Genomic DNA, 21353 nt, shown 5'->3' with positions numbered 1-21353 from the left:
GATTTTTATTATCTAAAAAAAATCAAATAATTTTTGGTGTATACTCACTTTTGAGGCTCACTGTATATGAATGATGGGGTTCTGAAGCTTCAATCACTTTAACATTTTCCGCGCCTTGCTAATCATTTTATCAGAGTTTCCTCAGCAGGGATCAGTTTAAGGCTTAATCCTTCCCATGTATGGCTGATCTTTGCGAAATATTTGCTAAGAAAGTCCTTTGAAATCTTGTCCAAGCATTTGATCATCGTGCAGCTACTGTACATCTAATTTAAATTTGATGGCAGCCCATTCTGTTACAGGATTTATGGAAACTTCTTTATTCTTTGGCAGATATATTATGAGATGTTCCTTTATCACTGCATTAAAAAGTAGACTGGCATATGTTATCGTGGTTGTTGTTATTCTTATCTGTAAATATTCTCCTTTTGAGCGATCCACTGTCTGAGATCGTTTAACGTTGGACCTCGCATTTTCTTTATGCTGCTGTATTTGAATCGCTGGGTAAGGACTCCATAAACTTTTTGTACTCATCTACTGCAACTTCATATTTGACGCGATTTTCCTCATATCGTTCATGGGGGATTTCCATTGGCAGCATTCTTGGCTATAGAATAAATAACACCTGGATTTGAGAATGTATTTCTGATTTTTCCTTCTATCCGTTTATTCTTCAATTGATCGCCAGCGTTTTCTTCCGGTTGAAGGGGTTTCGTAGTCGGGATTTGAGAGAGAAGTATGTTACTGTATATGTTACCCGCACTGCCTTGAATATCGACCAACATCTCCTGACTGAAGGAGATTCCCAGTTAGTCTGCTTCTTATCCTGGATGATCTGTAGTTAAAATTATCAATCTTATACCTCCTTGTGGAAAGTACCAGTTCCCTCCTCAAGGTGTTCAATATATTCACTCATTCAACTGATTGCATATAACACGATATTGTATAGAGAAATATACCAGATATCAATACCGCTTAATGCTCATATTTTCCATCTCAACCAAATTAGGAAAGATAACAAAAACAAATGATTTTTTTCTCCCTTTAAAAGTGGTTAAAGAACACAAAAAGTTTCTAATTGGCACATCATCGATATGATACCAAAAGGTCTTCCAATAGACTTCCGAATTTTGACAGTTGATAGCGGCCATATTGTTGAAGCTAAATCTGTCGAATTGGTCGTCATTTATACAGTATGTTTTTCCAAATCACCATGAAGGGAAACAGCGTGAAAATGATAAAATAGTATTATAAAAATGGATGTTCTGTTCGTTTTTCAACAAAAAAAATTGTCAAATTTGGAACAATACCAGTCCTTATGGGATCTAAACTCGTCCTATGCTTCCTGAAAAACAGACAGTTTGGTGTGAATTTTGGACTGACTGCGTCTTTGATCCATGTTTCATTGAAAATGATGCTGGACAGGCCATAAACGCCAACGACGAGAGCTATAGGTCCACGTGGAGTTGATGTAAACTGAACACCGAGATCATGCGATTTGACCCCATTCGACTTTTTCGTGTGGAGTTTTCTTAAGTCGCAGGTTTATATGAATATGCCACAAATCCAAATCCAACATAACCTTTGACATCGGCCAAATTCTACCTGATTTATGCATCAGAGTCATGAAAAATTGGACATTTCGGATGCGTGCAACACGACGGAGCCGCGGTGGACACTTTCTTAATATTATATTCTATACAAAATGATGCCATTTCAAACAAATAAAATATTTCGATAATATATGACACACACTTTGTTTTTTTTTTAAATTTAAAGATAGGAACGCTTTATGAAATATCCTTTATTACTAATTTGTTGGCCTATTGATTCTACTCCTCTAATTTCCTACTTGATTCCAATTTTTCCTAATTTGAAAAGAAAATGCAACATTTTGAATTACTTATCAAATTGTTTTAGGAGTTTTACATCACGATTATTGAAAACAAACTTATAATTGCTTTTAATCTCTCTAGTTTTCTTTTGCCTGCTTAAATATTACATTTTATTTCCAGATTTAATCTCTTTACCGGCTTAAGTATCTTGTTAATTAATTTAAATGCCAAACAGCACACAATTAAATATCTTTAAAACCCATCATGTATTTTAACGTTGATCTAATTATATTCATATTAGTACCAAAATTTAATTATAATGATGTGTGTGAATGTGGTAGAATACATGTTGAAATTAGACTAAATATTTATATTTCTTCTCAACAGACCATAAAAGTATTAAAAATAAACAAATGTGGAAAATAAATAAAAAAAAATGTTTAAGATTTCATGCTCCATGAAGCATATTTTTGTAAAATTTACATTTTATTATTAAAAGAAAAGTTCCACCACATAAATACTCTAAATGTGATTAGAAATTATTTGTATGAAAACTAGTTGTTATCTCTTTAACAAATATGACACATAAGATATAAACAATTTTCACCCACTTTTGTTTAGGGATTTTCTTTAAATGAAACAAAATATTTAAAAATATACGTAAATACATATTTAAGACTTGTTAACTTAAGATTAACTTAGGCTCGAATTTATTTATTTAAAATAATTCAAAAAATACATTGAGAAAAAGTAATTTAGACACTGAGTGCACTTTTTACCCCACTACGGGCATCATCAATCTTCAGTTGCTCAAGTTGTCTGCTAAAAACTTTATCAATGTTAGTATATTAAGATATATTTGTACAATCAATCCAATATTCTTCCAGCATCCGTACAGTCCATTTAAATTAAATTCTGTCTATTAACCGTTATTTAACCTCAATTCAAAACCGTTATAATCACCCTAAAGACAATGACAAAACTGCTTTTACACCTTAAGGTTTTACGCTGTTTAGTTTTTATTTTCTTTTCAAAACCATTTAATTATTTTTAAACACTTTACTTCAAATTATTTCTTTCTCACTCTCATATTTATTTCAACTTTGTAATACAATACAATTAAGTAACTTTTTTTTATTATTTGTTTGTTTAAGTTTTTTTTTTTGAACTTTCATAATTCTTACTGTTCTGACAATTAAATTTCACCATTAAGAACAACATTATTCCAAAATTTCCACTGAAAGAATAACAATAAAAAATATGTTACAAAAATGTAAGAAAAAATAAAAACATTTTTCAAAATGACAACTAGTTGAATGTCATTGTCTTTTTGAACATGAATAAATTATCCAACATAGCCGGCGCAATGTACAGTGAAGGGGAAAACTTTTCAACAGAATGAAAATATTTTGAAAATAAATAAAACAGAACGACGCCCCACAAGCATCGCACAGAGGAATTTTGGTGTCAAAAACACAATTTTTCGACCAATTCAAAATCAAATGATGCAGATTTGTAGAGAAATGTTTAAAGATGAAATGTGCACTTATAGTTTTAAATACACTTATAGTATTTTTCAAAAATTTAAGTAGAGTCCATGTTAAGCAAAAATTTACTTATATTTTCACGCAATTCAGTGGTTTATATATCGAGCCCTTAGCGCCAAATTATCGTAAGCGACATTTTCTAAATTTTTTTTATTGCAAAAATTAAAATTTTATGGACCGACTGACGTTTTAGCGTTCTCAGAATATCAAAATTGTTAATAACTTAAAAATTATAGGGGGTAAGATTTTATTGTAAGTCAATGTTTACATTTTACAGTAAACGAATTTTATCGTAAGCGACACATAGTGGTATAGAAAAACAAGTAAGAAAGTATGGTCGGTCAAGCCCAAGACCATATAATACCCTAGACTAAGTAAAAGAGCAAAAACATTTTTCTGTTAAAATTTCAATAATTTATATTTTTGAGTAATTTTCGGAAGTGGGCCTTATTTGGTTGCTATGACCAATTATGGACCGATCACCATAAAATTAGGTCGTGTTATTTATGTCTATATTAAAGTTAACTATGTTGAATTTTGTGTGTATACCAACATTTTTAAGCGATTTATGCACGTTAAAGTGATTTTCGGAAGCGGGTCTATGTGGGAGCTATGACTAATTATGGACCGATCGTAACAAAATTTGGTGACATGAATTTTGTATATATAAAACTTATTTGGAGCGAAATTTGTGTAGATACATAGATAAATTAAACTTTTATGACCGATAAAGTCCAATTTCGAGGGGACATTTGTATGGGGGCTAGGTGAAATAATTAACCGATTTCAGCCAGTTTCAATAGGCTTCGTCCTTGGGCCGAAAAAGTAATATGTACCAAATTTGATCGAAATATCTTCAAAATTGCGACCTGTACTCTGCGCACAAGGTTTACATGGACAGCCAGCCAGCCAACCAGTGGGTGTTAGACTAATATTTTTGGGCGTTACAAACATCTGCACAAACGCATAATACCCTCCCCACTATGGTGGTGTAGGGTATAAATATGTTACAAAAATGTAAGAAAAAAAAAATAAAAACATTTTTCAAAATGACAACAAGTTGAATGTCATTGTCTTTTTGAACATGAATAAATTATCCAACATAGCCGGCGCAATGTACAGTGAAGGGGAAAACTTTTCAACAGAATGAAAATATTTTGAAAATAATAAACCCGAACGACGCCTCACGAGTATCGCTCAAGTTCAAAAATCAAATGATGCAGATTTGTAGAGAAATGTTCAAAGATGAAATGTGCATTTATAGTTTTAATAAAATTTGTATTTTATTTTTCAAAAATTTAAGTGGAGTCCATGTTAAACAAAAATTTACTTATATTTTCACCCAATTCAGTGGTTTATATATGTACAATTTTCATAAAAATACCATTAACTTTAACATATGGGCAATTCCACGAGAATCGCTACCACGACTGGAAACACAAAAAATAATAAAATGTCACTATGTGAAAATATTTAGATATTACAATATTTTAAAGAGAAAAATAATAGTTTAAACTGATTATATTTAATTTTTTAATGTTTTAGGTATGTTTTAGACTAAGATTGTGGCGAAAACTAGGCTCCCAATTAGCTTGTAGTATGAAATGAATTTGGTTTTGATGGTTTTTTTGCTATTGTCAAATTGTTTATTAAAACCGAATGTATATTTTCTATTCACTTTTTTAGTTTTTATATAAATATATTTACAGAATATATATTGTTTTATTTTAAGAGAAAAATCTGTCACGTACGGTATGTCACGTACGATATTAAATTTAATTTATTATAAAATCATCCAAAGATTGTTTTTATTTAAATATGATGGATTGTAAAGGAAAAATATTTCGTTTAGTGTAAGAAATTAAAAGAAAACATAACGCCTCTCACGATTCGAATATTTTCGCATATTTCTACATGTACCTCAAAATGAATTCCGTTTAATGTCACGTACGATATACCCTTATTTCGCTCAATATTTTGGACAACAATATTTCGAAAGAACTTTTTATTATTTTAAAATATAGTACCCCCTGAATGGAACATAAAGACCAAATTATTTTTCAGATACTCTTATTTTTGCAAAATCTATTCCACTCTATAGGCGTACAAATATCACGTAAGATGATATAGAATTTCTCCATCAATAAAAAACAAGTAAGAGAGCTATATTCGGCTGTGCCGAATCTTAGATACCCTTCACCAAATTATACTTAAACATAATTTTTTTTAAATATTTTTAATTAAATTTTTTTTTTTCGAAATTTCGGGTTAAAAAAATATTTTTCCCGATTCGACCCATTGACCCGGGAAAAATATTTTTTAACCCGAATTTTTTTTTGGTCATAAATTATTTTTCCAAAAAAAAGTTTCAAAATCGGGAAAAATATTTTTTAACCCTAATTTTTTTTTCATCAAAATTTTTTTTTTGTCATAAATTATTTTTCCAAAAATTTTTTTTTAAAAATTAAAAAATTTACTATAGCTTTATATACATCGTTGCAATGGACTTTAAAATATCTATCATTAGATATCCATATTGTCTATATTAATGACTTAGTAATCCAGATATAGATTAAAAATAAGCCAAGGTTTTCCCTGTTTTTCCTTATATCTCAGCCATTTGTGGGCCGATTTTGTTAATAGCAACCTAGCCGGAAGAATTCCCGACATATTGATGTATGAATCACGTATGTAAGTTATTTGGGTGCCACGGAAAGTTAATTTCAACATAGTGGCGGAAAGACGGACATGGCAATTTCGACTTCGCTATCTATAACGATCCAGAATATATATACTTTGTGTGGTAGCAAATGAAAAATGTAGAAATAACAAACGGAATGACAAACTTATATATGCCCTTGCCACTCATGGCCAAGGGTATAAAAATATGGGGATATCATAAACCGTTAACCGTTATGCCCAAATCTATAAATAAGCCTCTAAAAATTATTATATTTTTGATTTTCCATGGAAAAAAAATAATGTAGCCCATATTCCTCCAAACTGTTGTTTTAATAAAATTAAAGGTGGGAGTATCATGTTTCGATTAAAAAAAATTAGTTCTCGGAATTTTTCGGAAAAAAAAGTTGATATCACTTACCTTAAAATTTTCTGGACCATTTTGACTGTTAGGAGGGAAATTCTGATTACTTTTATACTGAATCAACGGACAAAAATAATATTTTTCATTAGCGATGGGTATCATCATAAAATACTTTGAATCAAATGAATCGTTTATTACAAAAACCAGTCAAGTAACAAATTATTGATTTTGAGTAAATTAAAGAAAACTTCTTATAGGATCCTGATGACAATTTTGTCAATTGATGTTAATGCTGGCATCACAATGATATAAAGAGTCGTGGGGTCAAAAACGAAGACACTCGTCATAGCACTGATGTCAAAATACATCAGCGTTATGATGGTTTTTCTATCACTGTAGCAATGTAAAAATTACTTTATTATTACTGATATATTTTCCTATGACAGTTATCAATTTGTTTAACTGTTTAATAAACATACAACTTTTTTTATTTAGTTTGCACTTGACTGGTTTCTGAAATAAGCAAATATCACTATTGTAAATTTCTTACGAAATATTCTAATTTTATTATGCCATTAAAAAATATTGCCATAAAACTCATCAGATCCAACCAAGTAGGGTTTTAGAGCTTGTAAATCTTTTATTTTTTCACATTTATTGGGACCTACAATATTTATGAAAAAAAAAATAGAAGGAAAAAACCAGTCAAGCGCTGTCACTTGACCTCTTTATGCACTAAACACGGATTACTCGGTTTTGCTTCATCATAATAATAGGCAGTATTTATTTTGTTTTTGCATTAAACGCTGCATTTACATTTACAAAACAGTATTCGCCCAATAATTCAATTTTGGATATTTTGTTGCTTGACTGGTTTTTGAAATAAACGATTCTTATGATGTCTATGCAATTTAATTATCACATTATACCAAAATTAAATACCAATAAAAGAGTTCCCGATCAATAACAACGAACATAGATTGACTCCACAATTTTTATTTCTTAATTTATTAAATCTGCTGTGAGTTAGTTTGGTCGTTCCATAAAGCTCTTTTATTATACCCTTCACCTTCGTGAGAAGGGTAAATTTGTATAAGTTTGGCATTCCGTTTGTAATTTCTACATTTTTCATTTCCGACTCTATAAAGTATAAATATTCTGGATCATTATAAATATCGGAGTCGATTAAGTCATGTCCGTCTGTCTGTCTGTTGAAATCAATTTTCTGAAGACCCCAGATATCTTCGGGATCCAAATCTTCAATAATTCTGTCAGACATGCTTTCGATAAGTTTCCTATTTAAAATCAGCAAAAATCGGTCCACAAATGGCTGAGATATGAGGAAGACCCCAGGACAACCTCGATATTTTTTACCTATTTTTGACCTATATCTGGATTAGTATGTCATTAATATAGACAATATGGATATCTAATGATATATATTTCAAAGACCTTTGCAACGACGTATATAAGACCATAGTAAGTTGGACCTACAATGGGTCAAAATCGGAAAAAATATTTTTTATTAAAAACAAAATTTAAAAAAAAAAAAATTTAAAAAAAAACAATTAAAAAAAAAATTTTTTCCAAAAAATTAAAAAACTGCAAAAAAAAAAACTTTGTTTAACTAAAAATATTTAAAATTTTTATTTTGAAGTATAATTTGGTGAAGGGTATATAAGATTCGGCACAGCCGAATATAGCTCTCTTACTTGTTTTTAAATTCAAAATCTATTCTACATGTTTTAATCTTTACTGTACGCTGCTATACCATTATGATAAACTATCAAAAAAACCAAGACAAGAAGCTCTTAACAAACCTACAAACAATGTAAAATATTTTGAAGAAAAACACATGAACAAATCATGACAACAAGCAGGTTGTCTGTCTAACCGACAATAAGTCTGTCAGTCTATTAGTTACGATTACTAACATGTTTTGAAAAATATCTTGATGTTGTTGGTTTAGAAGAAGTACCAACAAAAACAACGGAACTAAAACCTAAAGAAACCCAATTTTTAACACAATTTCCACAACAACAACCTGATTATAATGATTGGACTTGGATGGATGATACAGAAGACAACACAAAGAAAAGAGTTCAAAAGAAAAATAAAAACACTTATAAAGAAAAAAAAACTATAACAAAAAGAAATTATAACAAAAAAACAAGCAAGAATTAAATAAATTAAAAAATATATGTACGAGTGCATAGAAATAATGAAATGTACGTACAAGGTTGTGGGAAATTAATTAACATTTTTCACACGATTAGGAAATACAAACAAACAAACAAACACCAACCAACAAATAATCAAAACAAACTGAACAAAATTTAGAAATCTTTATAAGTCATGTTTGTAACACAAGAACGTCTAGAATAGTTGATACAAAGTATAACACAGAATTTATAATAAATAAAGAAACAAATACTCGTTTCACACATTAAGTTTTATTTATTATTCATACACACCGCGATATACTTGACTTTACTAACACACATTCTCACGTTTGCACAAAAAATTCTAATTCAACATCTACTTCCATTCTCTTTCTTGTTAACAGGTATTGACCCAGAAGGTAGCCGTCTCAAATACAGCATATCAGGACCAGTTTTTTCTGTTGATCGTGATACGGGTGTGGTACGCTTACGTCAGGAGCTGGATCGTGAGACACAAGATACAATCGAAGTTATTATTAGCATAACGGATGAGGGGATTTATGGCACTGAACCCAACACAGTCTCATTGAGACGTGTCGTTCCTGTACGCGATTACAATGATAATCAGCCGACATTTTTGGGTCGTCCCTATTTGACCAGTGTTAGTGAGTCCCTGCCAGTGGGCTCGGTGTTGGAGGTAAAACCTGCAATTGTGGTGGTGGATCGTGATGTGGGCATTAATGCTGAGCTGGAGATCAAATGTGTTGAGGTTAGTTTTTGTCAATATTTTTTAGAGATAACAAGTAAGAGTGTATACATTTTAACTAAAAATAAATAATAAAAACAAATATTTGGTTTAAAATAAAAATTGGGTGTAAAAAAGTTGTTGAACTTTTTTTGGAAAATGTCTCATTGTGAATCTGAATTTCTAAGCTGTGATTTATATTCTTTCATTTAAAATGCATAGATAACTATGTACATGATTTAGTAAATAAATTCGGATTAAAAAATTAGTTTCCGAAATTGACCCATTGTCGGCCCGTCATATATTGTCGGCCGTTATATACGTCGTTTGGAAAGCCATGCATTTGATATTCACACTGCATATTTACATGTTGATTACTTAAATCGAGATATAGATAAAAATAGATCCAAACATCGAGGTCGCCCGGATTTTTTGTTTATGGATCAATTTTAAATAGCAACCAAACCGGAACCATACCTGATGTATTTATGTAGCAATATTGTTTGTAAGTCATTTGGAGGCTTCGGAATGTTGATTTCAACAGACAGGCGGCTATCGTTATATCGACTCAGCTATATAAAAGGATCGATAAAAATATTATTTTCAATAATTGAGAAATAAAGAATTTTCATCAATTTCTTATTCTTAGAAAATTTTGTTTAAAAAACAATTTAAAAACACTGTGAAATCGTATAAAAAGAGCTTTCAGAATAATCGATAGATTGCTTACAATTCCAACCAAACCATATCTTGTCTAGGGTTTCATATCGTTGGAAATTTTTTAATGGGTAATTTTAAAATGGGTAAAACTTTACCCGAAGACCTTATGAAGGATAAGAAAAACACTAGTTCAAGTATAATGTTCAGCAAGTATGATGAAAAGAGACAGATATATATTAGAGCTACCAAAGATATATTGTAGTGCTACCAAAGCTCTGAAAAAATTTAACTTAATTGTGCGTAACAAAAGACCTTAAGTCCAAACAAGTTTATAAATATGTTTTTGCCAATTTGTTTTTCTAAAAACCAAACGTAGTTGTTGACATTTGAAATTAAATAAAATTCATAAAATATCAAAGATACCACTCACTTTTAGAAAAAATTAAATATTAATTTCAAAATTGGTCAAATCTGAACCGCAGACCTTGTGAAGGATAAAAGAAGTAATCAAAATTGTTTTAATCACTATTATTTTAATAAATAAAACATTTTTTCTTCTTATTTCCAGGCGTTTTAATATTTTTCCAAAAAACCGGTTATTATAAAAAAAACCGAAACCGGTTTATTTTAAATTGCAATTTTTCGAAGAAACCAAAAACCGGTCTCTAAAAAATGTCGAAGAATCGATCACCCTAATATGTAGGTTCTTGACTAAAAATCGATATAATTCTATCATATTCAAGTTTAAAATCACCTACTTTTAGACTCCTAAAAAATATTTTTTTTTTTAATTTGTTCGTGTGATCCAAAAGAGCATTTTCTAAGCAAAGGAGTTAAATTGTTATCGATATTTTAAAAATACTACATATTTGGGCAAAAATGGCGGAAATCAAGAATTCATAAATATACAATTGGGGGATTCAAACGGTCTCCTATTATGTCGTATTGTCATAATGTCGTAAAATATTTTTTTAGTTTAAACAAATTATTGTTGTGATGTGATTTTATGACAAACCAATAAACATAGTCCAAAAAGTCTTATTAGTTTATAACTTTTTTGTTTGAAACCCAACAAAAATTTGTTTAAACTAAAAAAATATTTTAGGATATTATGACAATACGACCTAATAGGAGATTTTTCTAATTTTTAGCTTTTATTTTGAAACAATTGTACAATATAAATTTATTCAAAATATTGGACATTGTTAGCTATGACATTTCCCATTTTTCTAGCAACATATGGATTCCGCGCCAAAAGAACCGCTCATCTTTTGAGCCCAAGAACGAATTAAGCCAATTTCGGATACTTTGTTCTGAAGTGAAGCGAATCCCAGAATGAGCGTTATGCATCGATCGAAACAAATAGTACTCGAATGGGGCAGGATCTGGACTATAAGAGTTGTGAGGCAAAACTTCCCAACCACTCAATTTTAAATACTTTTTAACAGGTATTGCAACATGTGGCCGAGCGTTGTCATGATGGACTTTTTCAGCCAATGCTCACTTCAAACGAATCAGTTGTGTTCAGTACAGGTTCCCTGTGATGTTCTGGTCAGATTTCAGCAGATCATTATAGATAAGACCCTTGTGGTCCCACCAAATATAGAGCATTACCTTTGGCCGGACATCATATACAATCTCATACGCTTCGGGTTATCGTATTGGATCAATTTTTCATTGCAAGTAACAATTCGGTGCAAAAATGTTTTTTTTATAGCGTTCAAGAATAATTTCGGACATGTAAAATCGTGTTCAAGTTATCTCGGCATCAATTCGTATGGTACCAACTTTCCCTGCTTTTGGATGAATATAGCTGTTCGCAAATGTCTTGGAATTACTGCTAGAGTAGCTCTCAATGATCTCACAAGGTCTTGTTGAGTTTTACAACAATCTTCATGGAGTAGGCATTACTAATTATTGGTCTTCAGACATTTGGCTGTCCTGGGCGATCTTTGTCTTCCGTGTCAAAATCACCACTTCTGAAACTCACAAATCACCTCTCGCACGTTTAAACAGATAAAAAAACATTCACCATAAGCTTCGGTGAGCAAACGGTGTACTAAGTGAGAATAAATGACAGATATGTGCCCTTCAAAATGACATATAATTTACTAAAAACAAAAACCGCATTCAAAAATCTATCGTAAATCTAAATAATGAAATTAATTACCTCAAAAAATTCCCAATTTTGGTAATTTTTGGAAATTGGCCCATAAAGCCCACAAGCTAACCAAAAAATAATATGACTGATTTGGAATATATTGTATTATCTAAAATTGTTGCCAGTTTTTAAATTCAAGCTTTGGGATTTTAGAACATTTACCCTAAATACAAAATTTTGATAAAAAAAAAATTAAATTGGAAAGCGCTCAGGGAAACATCCATTTGTATATTTTAGGTATTTTCTATTTTAGGGCTATCCTTGTTGAGATTCCTTTTAAAGAAATTGAAAAAGGTTATAAGTTCCTTAAGAATTTTTTTCTATGAAGCCTTTTTTCGGACAAAAAAATAAGAAAATTCAAAATTTTTTAAATATAAAATTGAATATTTTTTTTATGTACTTGTAGACTATATTGCTTTAAAACATGTTCATATAATTTTTGAGAAAAAACCGGGACAAGATAATTTTAAAATATTTACTCGCAACTGGGGGTTTTGTGGTCCGTCGTCAAAACATTAACTCGAATCAGTTAGTTATAAAAAGCCAGGTTTATTTACAAAATATTTTGATTCTGCCCCATTGTAGGTCGTTTCAAACAAGATCGTTAAATCATCAATTCATGTGTTTAACAAACAATACGATTCGATTCCTCTATACATAACTTAAAACTTTTAATGATATTGATTCAACGATCTTTCTATCTAACGTTCTTGTAAAAGAGATGTAATAAATTAGGCCAATGTGCATTTCCACACATAACCCTAAGTAGTATGTGTACTTTATTATTCAATTTTGCATTTAATAAACGAAGTTAGCTCTAATCACAAGGAATAATAACAAGTCTATTTCTCTGTTAGTGTCCCTCTCAAGATCTTAAAATTTTCAATGGCTACTTTTAGAAAATCATTAAAGACGTTTTGAACACGTTGAGCTATTTCTTCATTTTTATGTTTAACTAATTTTATGATTTTAAAATTTAGAGTAGTTTTTGCTCCAAAAAATGTGAAACTTATACATCTAATATATAAAAATCTCGTGTCACATTGTTAGTGTTTGAATTGTTTATTTTTACAATTTGTTTATTTTTACCATTTTTTGGGCAAAATCTTTTTTTCGCATTTTATTTATTTGACATTAAAAAATACCTATAACCCCAAATTTTCATCAACCGACCCTCATCCACCCGTTTTTTAGCCGAGATTTTAGTATTTTGTATGAGCAATATCCAAATATCAATATTTAACTATTTTTATGAAATTTTGTATATATTTTAGGTAGGTACGAGAATATTATATATCATACCTCTAGGACATTAGGATGTCCCATCCACCCATTTTTTTAAATATTTTTCGCCAAAAAATTTTGTTTGTATTTCTCTTCATTTGGCATCAAAAATACCTATAATGCCAACTTCACTTAGAATACATTCGCTATTTTTTATTTAACAACCAAAATATTCACTAGAAATAATTTGTATGGCAGAACAACATTTGCCGGATCAGCTAGTATTTAAATAATATCCAAACAACATAACTTTAAAATAGATTAATTTTCCCTTTCTAGGAAAACGACATTTGCGATACCTTTGATGTTGCAGCTGAGAAAATATCGGATGGCAATTACACAGCACGCATAAAACTCAAGAGACCCTTGGACTTTGAAAGTAGACCCACCTATATAATGACTATTTCAGCTACAGATGGAGCTTTTGACAATCCTCTAACATCGCAGGCCACCGTCTCGATCAGTGTCATTGATGTACAAGATCAATTGCCAGTTTTCACAAATGCTCCGTATTCGGCCAATGTAGATGAAAATACTCCAGCTGGTGTTAGTATATTGACCATAAAGGCAATAGATGGAGATGTAGGTATACCGCGTGATATCTTATTGACTCTGGAAAATGAAGATTTTGGTCATTTTGATTTGGTGCCATTTGGGGAACCCAAAGAGGGCACTGCTGTTTTGGTAACAACTGATGTGCCGTTGGATCGTGAAAATCCTGAAATTCTACAGAATGGTGGTGTTTATGTATTTTCGGTAAGAGCCACAGAATTGATAGATGGAGTAATTCCATCCGATACCTCGACCACACAAATAACCATAGTGGTAAATGATGTGGATGATCATATACCGGAATTTAATGGTGAAGTATTTAATATCTCAATACCGGAGAATTTGGATACCGGTATGCCGTTGCCGGGTTTAACGGTCTTTGTAATTGATCGTGATATGGGCAATAACAGCCGCTATTCTTTGGTTTTACGAGATATTAAAAATTCCATGAATACTTTTGCCGTAAGTCCTACTGAAGCCCAAGGTCGCACACCCATAGTGGTTAAGGTGTTAAATTCTTCACATTTGGATTATGATGTGGAAGATATTGAGCAACGCGAATATGCCTTTGATGTTTTAGCTTTGGTTAATGGCGAAGAGAAATCGAAAGTCCGTATCAATGTCCAGTTGACGGATGTCAATGACAATCCGCCCATATTTGAGCATACAAGCTATCGTTTCTTGGCCCTGGAAAATCTTACGGTTAACTCACAAATAGGCATGGTGAAGGCATTTGATAAGGATGCTGGAAAATTTGGTTTCATCACATATCGCCTTAAGGGATTTGGTGCAGACTATTTCTATACAGATCCTTTATCAGGTGGTTTATTCATCAAGAAGCCGTTGGATTACGAGAAACAAAGTAGTTATAGTTTATCCATAGTAGCCGAAGATGGTGGAGGTCTTGAGGCTAATGCCCAGGTTTATGTGGAAGTTGTAGATGTCAATGATAACTATCCCATGTTTGAAAGTATTGAATATGCTAGAACCATTAGAGAAGGTACTAATCGCTTTGAGCCTGAATTCAAAGTGAGAGCTACAGATGTAGATGGTCCTACGCAGGGTGGTGGCAAGGTACGTTATGCCATTGTTTCGGAGAATAGTATAGCGGGAAATGTGTTTAGCATAAATGAGTTGACGGGAGAAATAACTTTGCAAAAAGTGGCTCGTTCTATGGATACCGAGAGGGGAGAGTATGAACTGGTGGTGTCGGCTACCGATTTCGGTGTGCCACCTTTAGTCAATACCACTAAGATTTATGTACGTGTGGGCATATCGGGTAACCAAAGACCAATATTTAAAGGTCATTTCCAAAATATAGAAAATGTTCCCGTATTGGGTCCACCCAGTTATAGAGTGTCTATACCGGAAAATGCTCCAGCCGGATATAATGTTACCACGGTCAAAGCCCATGATCCAGATGGTTTGGACAGTGCATTGCGTTATCGCATAGTGGGAGCCAATGACAATTTCGAAATTGATGAAGAGTAAGTTGCCGTAAAATATGTTTATTTCAAATCTAATCATTTTTATTTTTCTCACAGATCTGGTCTTATAACAGTATCACCTCAGGCTCGCATTGATCGTGATTCGAATATGGATAGTTTTGAGATCACAGTAAATGCCGTAGATTCTGGTCTACCCATACCAGAAACAGCCACTACTACGGTGTATGTTAATGTCAAGGACATCAACGATGAGAAACCCAAATTCGAGCAACATAGTTATGCCGCTTATGTATCGGAACGCACGGAAATCGGAGATAGTGTTCTGAAAGTAAAAGCCATTGATAAAGATTTACATTCCAAGTTGAATTACACAATCAAGGGAATACCCACAGCCACCTCGAAAGCTGGAGTCAGCATAACAAATCGCAGTAAATATCGAGTGCAAGATGCCTTCCGTATTGATCCGGAAACCGGCACGATCTATGTCAATGGCAAATTAAACCATGATGAAGCGGCTGTTGTAGTTTTGTTGGTAGAAGTTAAAGATCTTAATGCCGAAGTGGATCCTGAAGGTCAAATTGACAATACCGAGGTCACTATTTATGTACAGTCCTTCAAAGACACCAATCCAGTGTTTACCAACAAAGGCTGGAGTAGCTCTAAACCTGTTATTAACATTCACATAATGGAAGAAATGCCTATAGAAAGCACCTTGTTTATATTACAAGCTGAAGATCCGGTGTCAAAGTTACCCATACAAAGTTTTGAATTGGTGGATCCTATGGAACTGGAATATTTCCATATTCATGAGAGAACTGGTGAGGTTATTTTGCGCAAAAGATTGGATTACGAAGCTTTGGAAGAGGACAAGACACAATATGAATTCCTAGTAAAAGCCAATGCTCCCGATATGCAACGCAGTACCGTGACAAAAGTCAATGTTACTGTGGAGAATGTTAACGATAACAGTCCCATATTTGAGGAATTATTGTATCATGCTACTATAGTAGAAAATAAAAAACATCCAGAGAAACTAATACGTGTAAAGGCCTCAGACAAAGATGCTGTTCTCACAGCCAGAGATGAAAGATTAGGTTATCACAAGATATCCTATTCTTTATATGGAGAAAATGCTCACTTGTTTGAAATAAACAATGTAACGGGAGAAATAATTGTAGCGCCACACGCTCTCATTGATCGTGAACGTACTCCCCATATAAATCTCCAAGTCAAGGCTGAAGATTCTCCTGGCCGTCCCACAGATTCCAAACAAAGTGTGGTGGTATTGCTTATAGACGTTTTGGATGTCAACGATAATGCTCCTATGTTTGGTCAAAAGGAATATACTGCTGTTATACCAGAGAATGTGGGTCCCGATGTTTTTGTTATAAAAATCTTTGCTCACGACTTGGACGATGGTCCTGGCGGTGAAGTGTTGTATGAAATAATCGACGAGGGAGAAGTTAATGGTCTGTTTAAGATGAATAAGCTAACGGGTGAGATAAAAACGAAACGAGAGCTGACGGGCAAAGGCCGTTCGGATCCGTATGAGATACGGGTGAAAGCTCATGATAATGGTGATCAAATTCCTAAACAAACTTCGTTAAGTTCAGACGTTAAGGTTAACATATTCATAGGAGATGTTAGTGCCAATGATGGTATACCGTATTTCATAGAACCGGAGGTGGGACAAATGGCCAATGTTACAGAGGTAAGTAGTTTACAGTTAAATGGAAAATATTCTAGATTTTAAAGTATCTTCCACAATCCGGACACATATAGTTTTAGGATTTCTATATGAAAACTGTCTCCCAAAGGTAGACACTTTTCTATATGAAAACTGTCTCCCAAAGGTAGACACTTTTCTATATGAAAACTGTCTCCCAAAGGTAGACACTTTTCTATATGAAAACTGTCTCCCAAAGGTAGACACTTTTCTATATGAAAACTGTCTCCCAAAGGTAGACACTTTTCTATATGAAAACTGTCTCCCAAAGGCAGACACTTTTCTATATGAAAACTGTCTCCCAAAGGTAGACACTTTTCTATATGAAAACTGTCTCCCAAAGGTAGACACTTTTCTATATGAAAACTGTCTCCCAAAGGTAGACACTTTTCTATATGAAAACTGTCTCCCAAAGGTAGACACTTTTCTATATGAAAACTGTCTCCCAAAGGTAGACACTTTTCTATATGAAAACTGTCTCCCAAAGGTAGACACTTTTCTATATGAAAACTGTCTCCCAAAGGTAGACACTTTTCTATATGAAAACTGTCTCCCAAAGGTAGACACTTTTCTATATGAAAACTGTCTCCCAAAGGTAGACACTTTTCTATATGAAAACTGTCTCCCAAAGGTAGACACTTTTCTATATGAAAACTGTCTCCCAAAGGTAGACACTTTTCTATATGAAAACTGTCTCCCAAAGGTAGACACTTTTCTATACGAAAACTGTCTCCCAAAGGTAGACACTTTTCTATATGAAAACTGTCTCCCAAAGGTAGACACTTTTCTATATGAAAACTGTCTCCCAAAGGTAGACACTTTTCTATATGAAAACTGTCTCCCAAAGGTAGACACTTTTCTATATGAAAACTGTCTCCCAAAGGTAGACACTTTTCTATATGAAAACTGTCTCCCAAAGGTAGACACTTTTCTATACGAAAACTGTCTCCCAAAAGTAGACACTTTTCTATATGAAAACTGTCTCCCAAAGGTAGACACTTTTCTATATGAAAACTGTCTCCCAAAGGTAGACACTTTTCTATATGAAAACTGTCTCCCAAAGGTAGACACTTTTCTATATGAAAACTGTCTCCCAAAGGTAGACACTTTTCTATATGAAAACTGTCTCCCAAAGGTAGACACTTTTCTATACGAAAACTATCTCCCAAAGGTAGACACTTTTCTATACGAAAACTATCTCCCAAAGGTAGACACTTTTCTATACGAAAACTATCTCCCAAAGGTAGACACTTTTCTATACGAAAACTGTCTCCCAAAGGTAGACACTTTTCTATACGAAAACTGTCTCCCAAAGGTAGACACTTTTCTATACGAAAACTGTCTCCCAACAGCAGACACTTTTCTATACGAAAACTGTCTTTCAACAGTAGACACTTTGCTATATGAAAATTGTCTCCCAACAGTAGACAATTTTCTATACGAAAACTTTCTCCTAACAAAAGAATCTAAAAATGCCCAAATTTTGTAGAACTGCTGAAAGAATCATCAAAATCGGTCCTTAAATGACGGCACAATTTCTGCATTCCCACTTTTCCGAAACTGTGAACTATTAAAAAATATTTTTCTTACAGAATTCTCCTATCGGTACACCAGTATTCCAAGTTAAAGCCAACGATCCCGACAATCCAAAAACACCTTCCGGAACACTGCTCTATAAAATCTTAGATGCTACTACAGATGCCGAGGCTTTTGAAATAGATGAAGAGACGGGTCTAATTAAAACAGCGGTGGTATTAGATCGAGAATCCAAAGATATGTACAATATTATATTGGAAGTTTCCGACAATGGTCAGCCCAGACAATCGGTAACCAGAATTTTGCAAATTAAAGTATTAGATGTAGATGATCATAAGCCCAGATTTGGTAGGGAAGTGGTAAGTATTAATATAAATATTATTAAACCAATTTTGTAATACATTTGTATTCAAAATTATTTTTAGGATGAAACTCCTTTGACATTAAAACTGTTGGAAGAACAAGCTGAGGGCACTATTGTGGGCAATTTCTCGGCCATTGATGAAGATATAGAAGAAAATGCTGCCATTGAATATGTCATTACCGAGGGCAATGAAGAGAATGTTTTTAAAATACAGAGAACGGCAGATAATATGGCCATTATTAAGACTACTAAAGCCATAGATCGCGAGTTAGTGGATAGTTATGATCTTACCATAAAATGTTTGAAATTTGGAGAACCTACTTATCCTTATCTGGGCGATCCTTATGATCGCCACGATCTCTCACAGCTAAGAGTGACCATACAAATAATCGATATTGATGATAATTTGCCAAAATTCGAATATCAAGACATGTCGGTGGGTATACGCATAAATGTTCCCATTGATAGTAAAATTACCACAATACGGGCCAACGATTTGGATGCTGAGGCAGAACCTATCATTCTTACCATAGAGAATGTCACGTTTGTGCCACAATTCTATAAACGTACCAACATTGTGAAAACGACTTCATTACAAAATCTCTTCACTTTAAACAATCGCACGGGAGAATTACGTACGGGCGGCTCTTTCGCCAACTATGTGGATGGTTATTTCAATATGAGAATAAGAGCTAATAATTCCATGAAAGCCAAAAGACATGCATTCAATAATTTGAAGATATTCGTAATACGTGATAAATCCCTATTGAAATTTGTGTTTTCAAGGCCGGCAAGTGAGATACAAAATAATGTGCGGCCTTTCCAGGAAAAGGTTAAGGGAAAACTTAAACCTTTAGGTTTGGATTTGCATATTTTGGATACCCAGGTTTTGACCAGACCAGACTATAGTTTAGATTTCACTTCGACTAGTTCTTGTTTCCAAATGTTTAAGAATGGTTCGGCGATTTCCATGAATGAAATGCAAAAACTTATGAATTCTGAGTTGTTGAAAAAACAACTCTTTGATACTTATGTGGAATATGGAGTAAGTGAAGTGGAGCCTTGTTCTATGCGCAGAGCAGTGGCGGCAGCCAGTTTTATGAGCTCCCCAGGTACCTGGTTGGTTATTATAGCGGGATTTATAGGCTTGGCGGCCATAATAACGGCTTGCACCGCCTGCTGTTTAAAGAGAAAGTAAGTTTTGTAATATCCATCATAATTCCTTAATAATGTTGCTTTTAATTTAGGTACAAAAAACATTCCAAACGCAGTTTACAGGCCTCTCGCTCCACCACCGAGACTTATGGAGTGGTACCCACTGTTTATATGCCCTATTCGGAGCCCATTTATGGACCTTTGTAGCAACCAGTCATATGGCTTAGAAATAGTTAAGACCCCTAAACAGTTTTAAATAAAATGCATAGTTTTAGTTGTAATTGTAATTAATTAATGTTTAAGCACTTGAGTTCTTGTTTCCTGTAAAGTTAAGAACTTTCTCTAAACTCTAGTACTCCCACTCTTTAGCTCTTTGTTTTCTCTTTATATTGAAATATTTAATTAAATTTAATTAAATTATCAAGTAAATACTAGCCATAAAGACTGCGCATATTATTTAAAATAATCAATTTCATATTAGTTTAATAATATGCCTGTGATTTTTTTTTTTTTTTTTTTTTGTTTTACATTATAAATATTTAATAATAAATTATTTAAGTAAATGCGAGTAGTTTTAAATTAACTGTCTTTTTAGTTCTCTTTTGTTCATTTTATTCAAATGTGATTTATGTTTTTTTTTAAGATTTTTTTAATCTTTTTGTATTTTTTGTTTCTATTTTAATAAATCTGTCTATACTCTTTAAACAACGAAATGTTTACCCATGTTCAAACATGTTAAATAGTCTTTAAATGTAAAAAATCTTTGTAATTTTAATTTTATAATTTTTAAGTTAAATAAATGAATTTAAAAATAAACTAATTTAGTTTTTGTAAAAACCAAATCTGATTCATGTTAAGTTAGATTATCTGAAACAGCTCACTTCGCGATGCTTTGATCGGCATATACCAATCACATCGTGTTACTCTGAAGAAAGGAGCACATGGTTAGGTTAAAGTAGGATCATACAGTTAATTCAAAGTGAATTCATAACGGTATTCGTATATACAATTTTATCATTCTTCTATTATTTAAGACAAGTTTTATGAACTTCGTGTATTTTACTATTACAAATGGGTCCATAATCTTCAAGTGTTCTAGATTGGATTGCGTGATAGTGCACGACATTGACAGTGGTAG

General features: G+C 32.6%; 1 protein-coding gene across 1 annotated transcript in view; it reads left to right on the top strand.

Moving 5' to 3' along the window:
• Positions 1 to 20495, top strand: part of Cad74A (cadherin-74A) — a 39741-nt gene extending 19246 nt beyond the window's left edge. Inside the window, exons 2-7 of the mRNA XM_065504383.1 lie at positions 8989 to 9353; positions 13714 to 15473; positions 15531 to 17145; positions 18753 to 19055; positions 19122 to 20254; positions 20308 to 20495. Coding sequence (XP_065360455.1) covers positions 8989 to 9353; positions 13714 to 15473; positions 15531 to 17145; positions 18753 to 19055; positions 19122 to 20254; positions 20308 to 20422 — 5291 coding nt within the window. The 3' untranslated portion in view covers positions 20423 to 20495. The remainder of the gene's footprint in view (positions 1 to 8988; positions 9354 to 13713; positions 15474 to 15530; positions 17146 to 18752; positions 19056 to 19121; positions 20255 to 20307) is intronic.
• Positions 20496 to 21353: the final 858 nt, after the last annotated feature.

Source organism: Calliphora vicina, chromosome 3 (assembly GCF_958450345.1).
Source record: "Calliphora vicina chromosome 3, idCalVici1.1, whole genome shotgun sequence".
Taxonomy (NCBI): Eukaryota; Metazoa; Arthropoda; class Insecta; order Diptera; family Calliphoridae; genus Calliphora; species Calliphora vicina.
The sequence above is the reverse complement of the archived record's forward strand: the minus strand, read 5'-3'. Positions and strand labels throughout refer to the sequence as shown.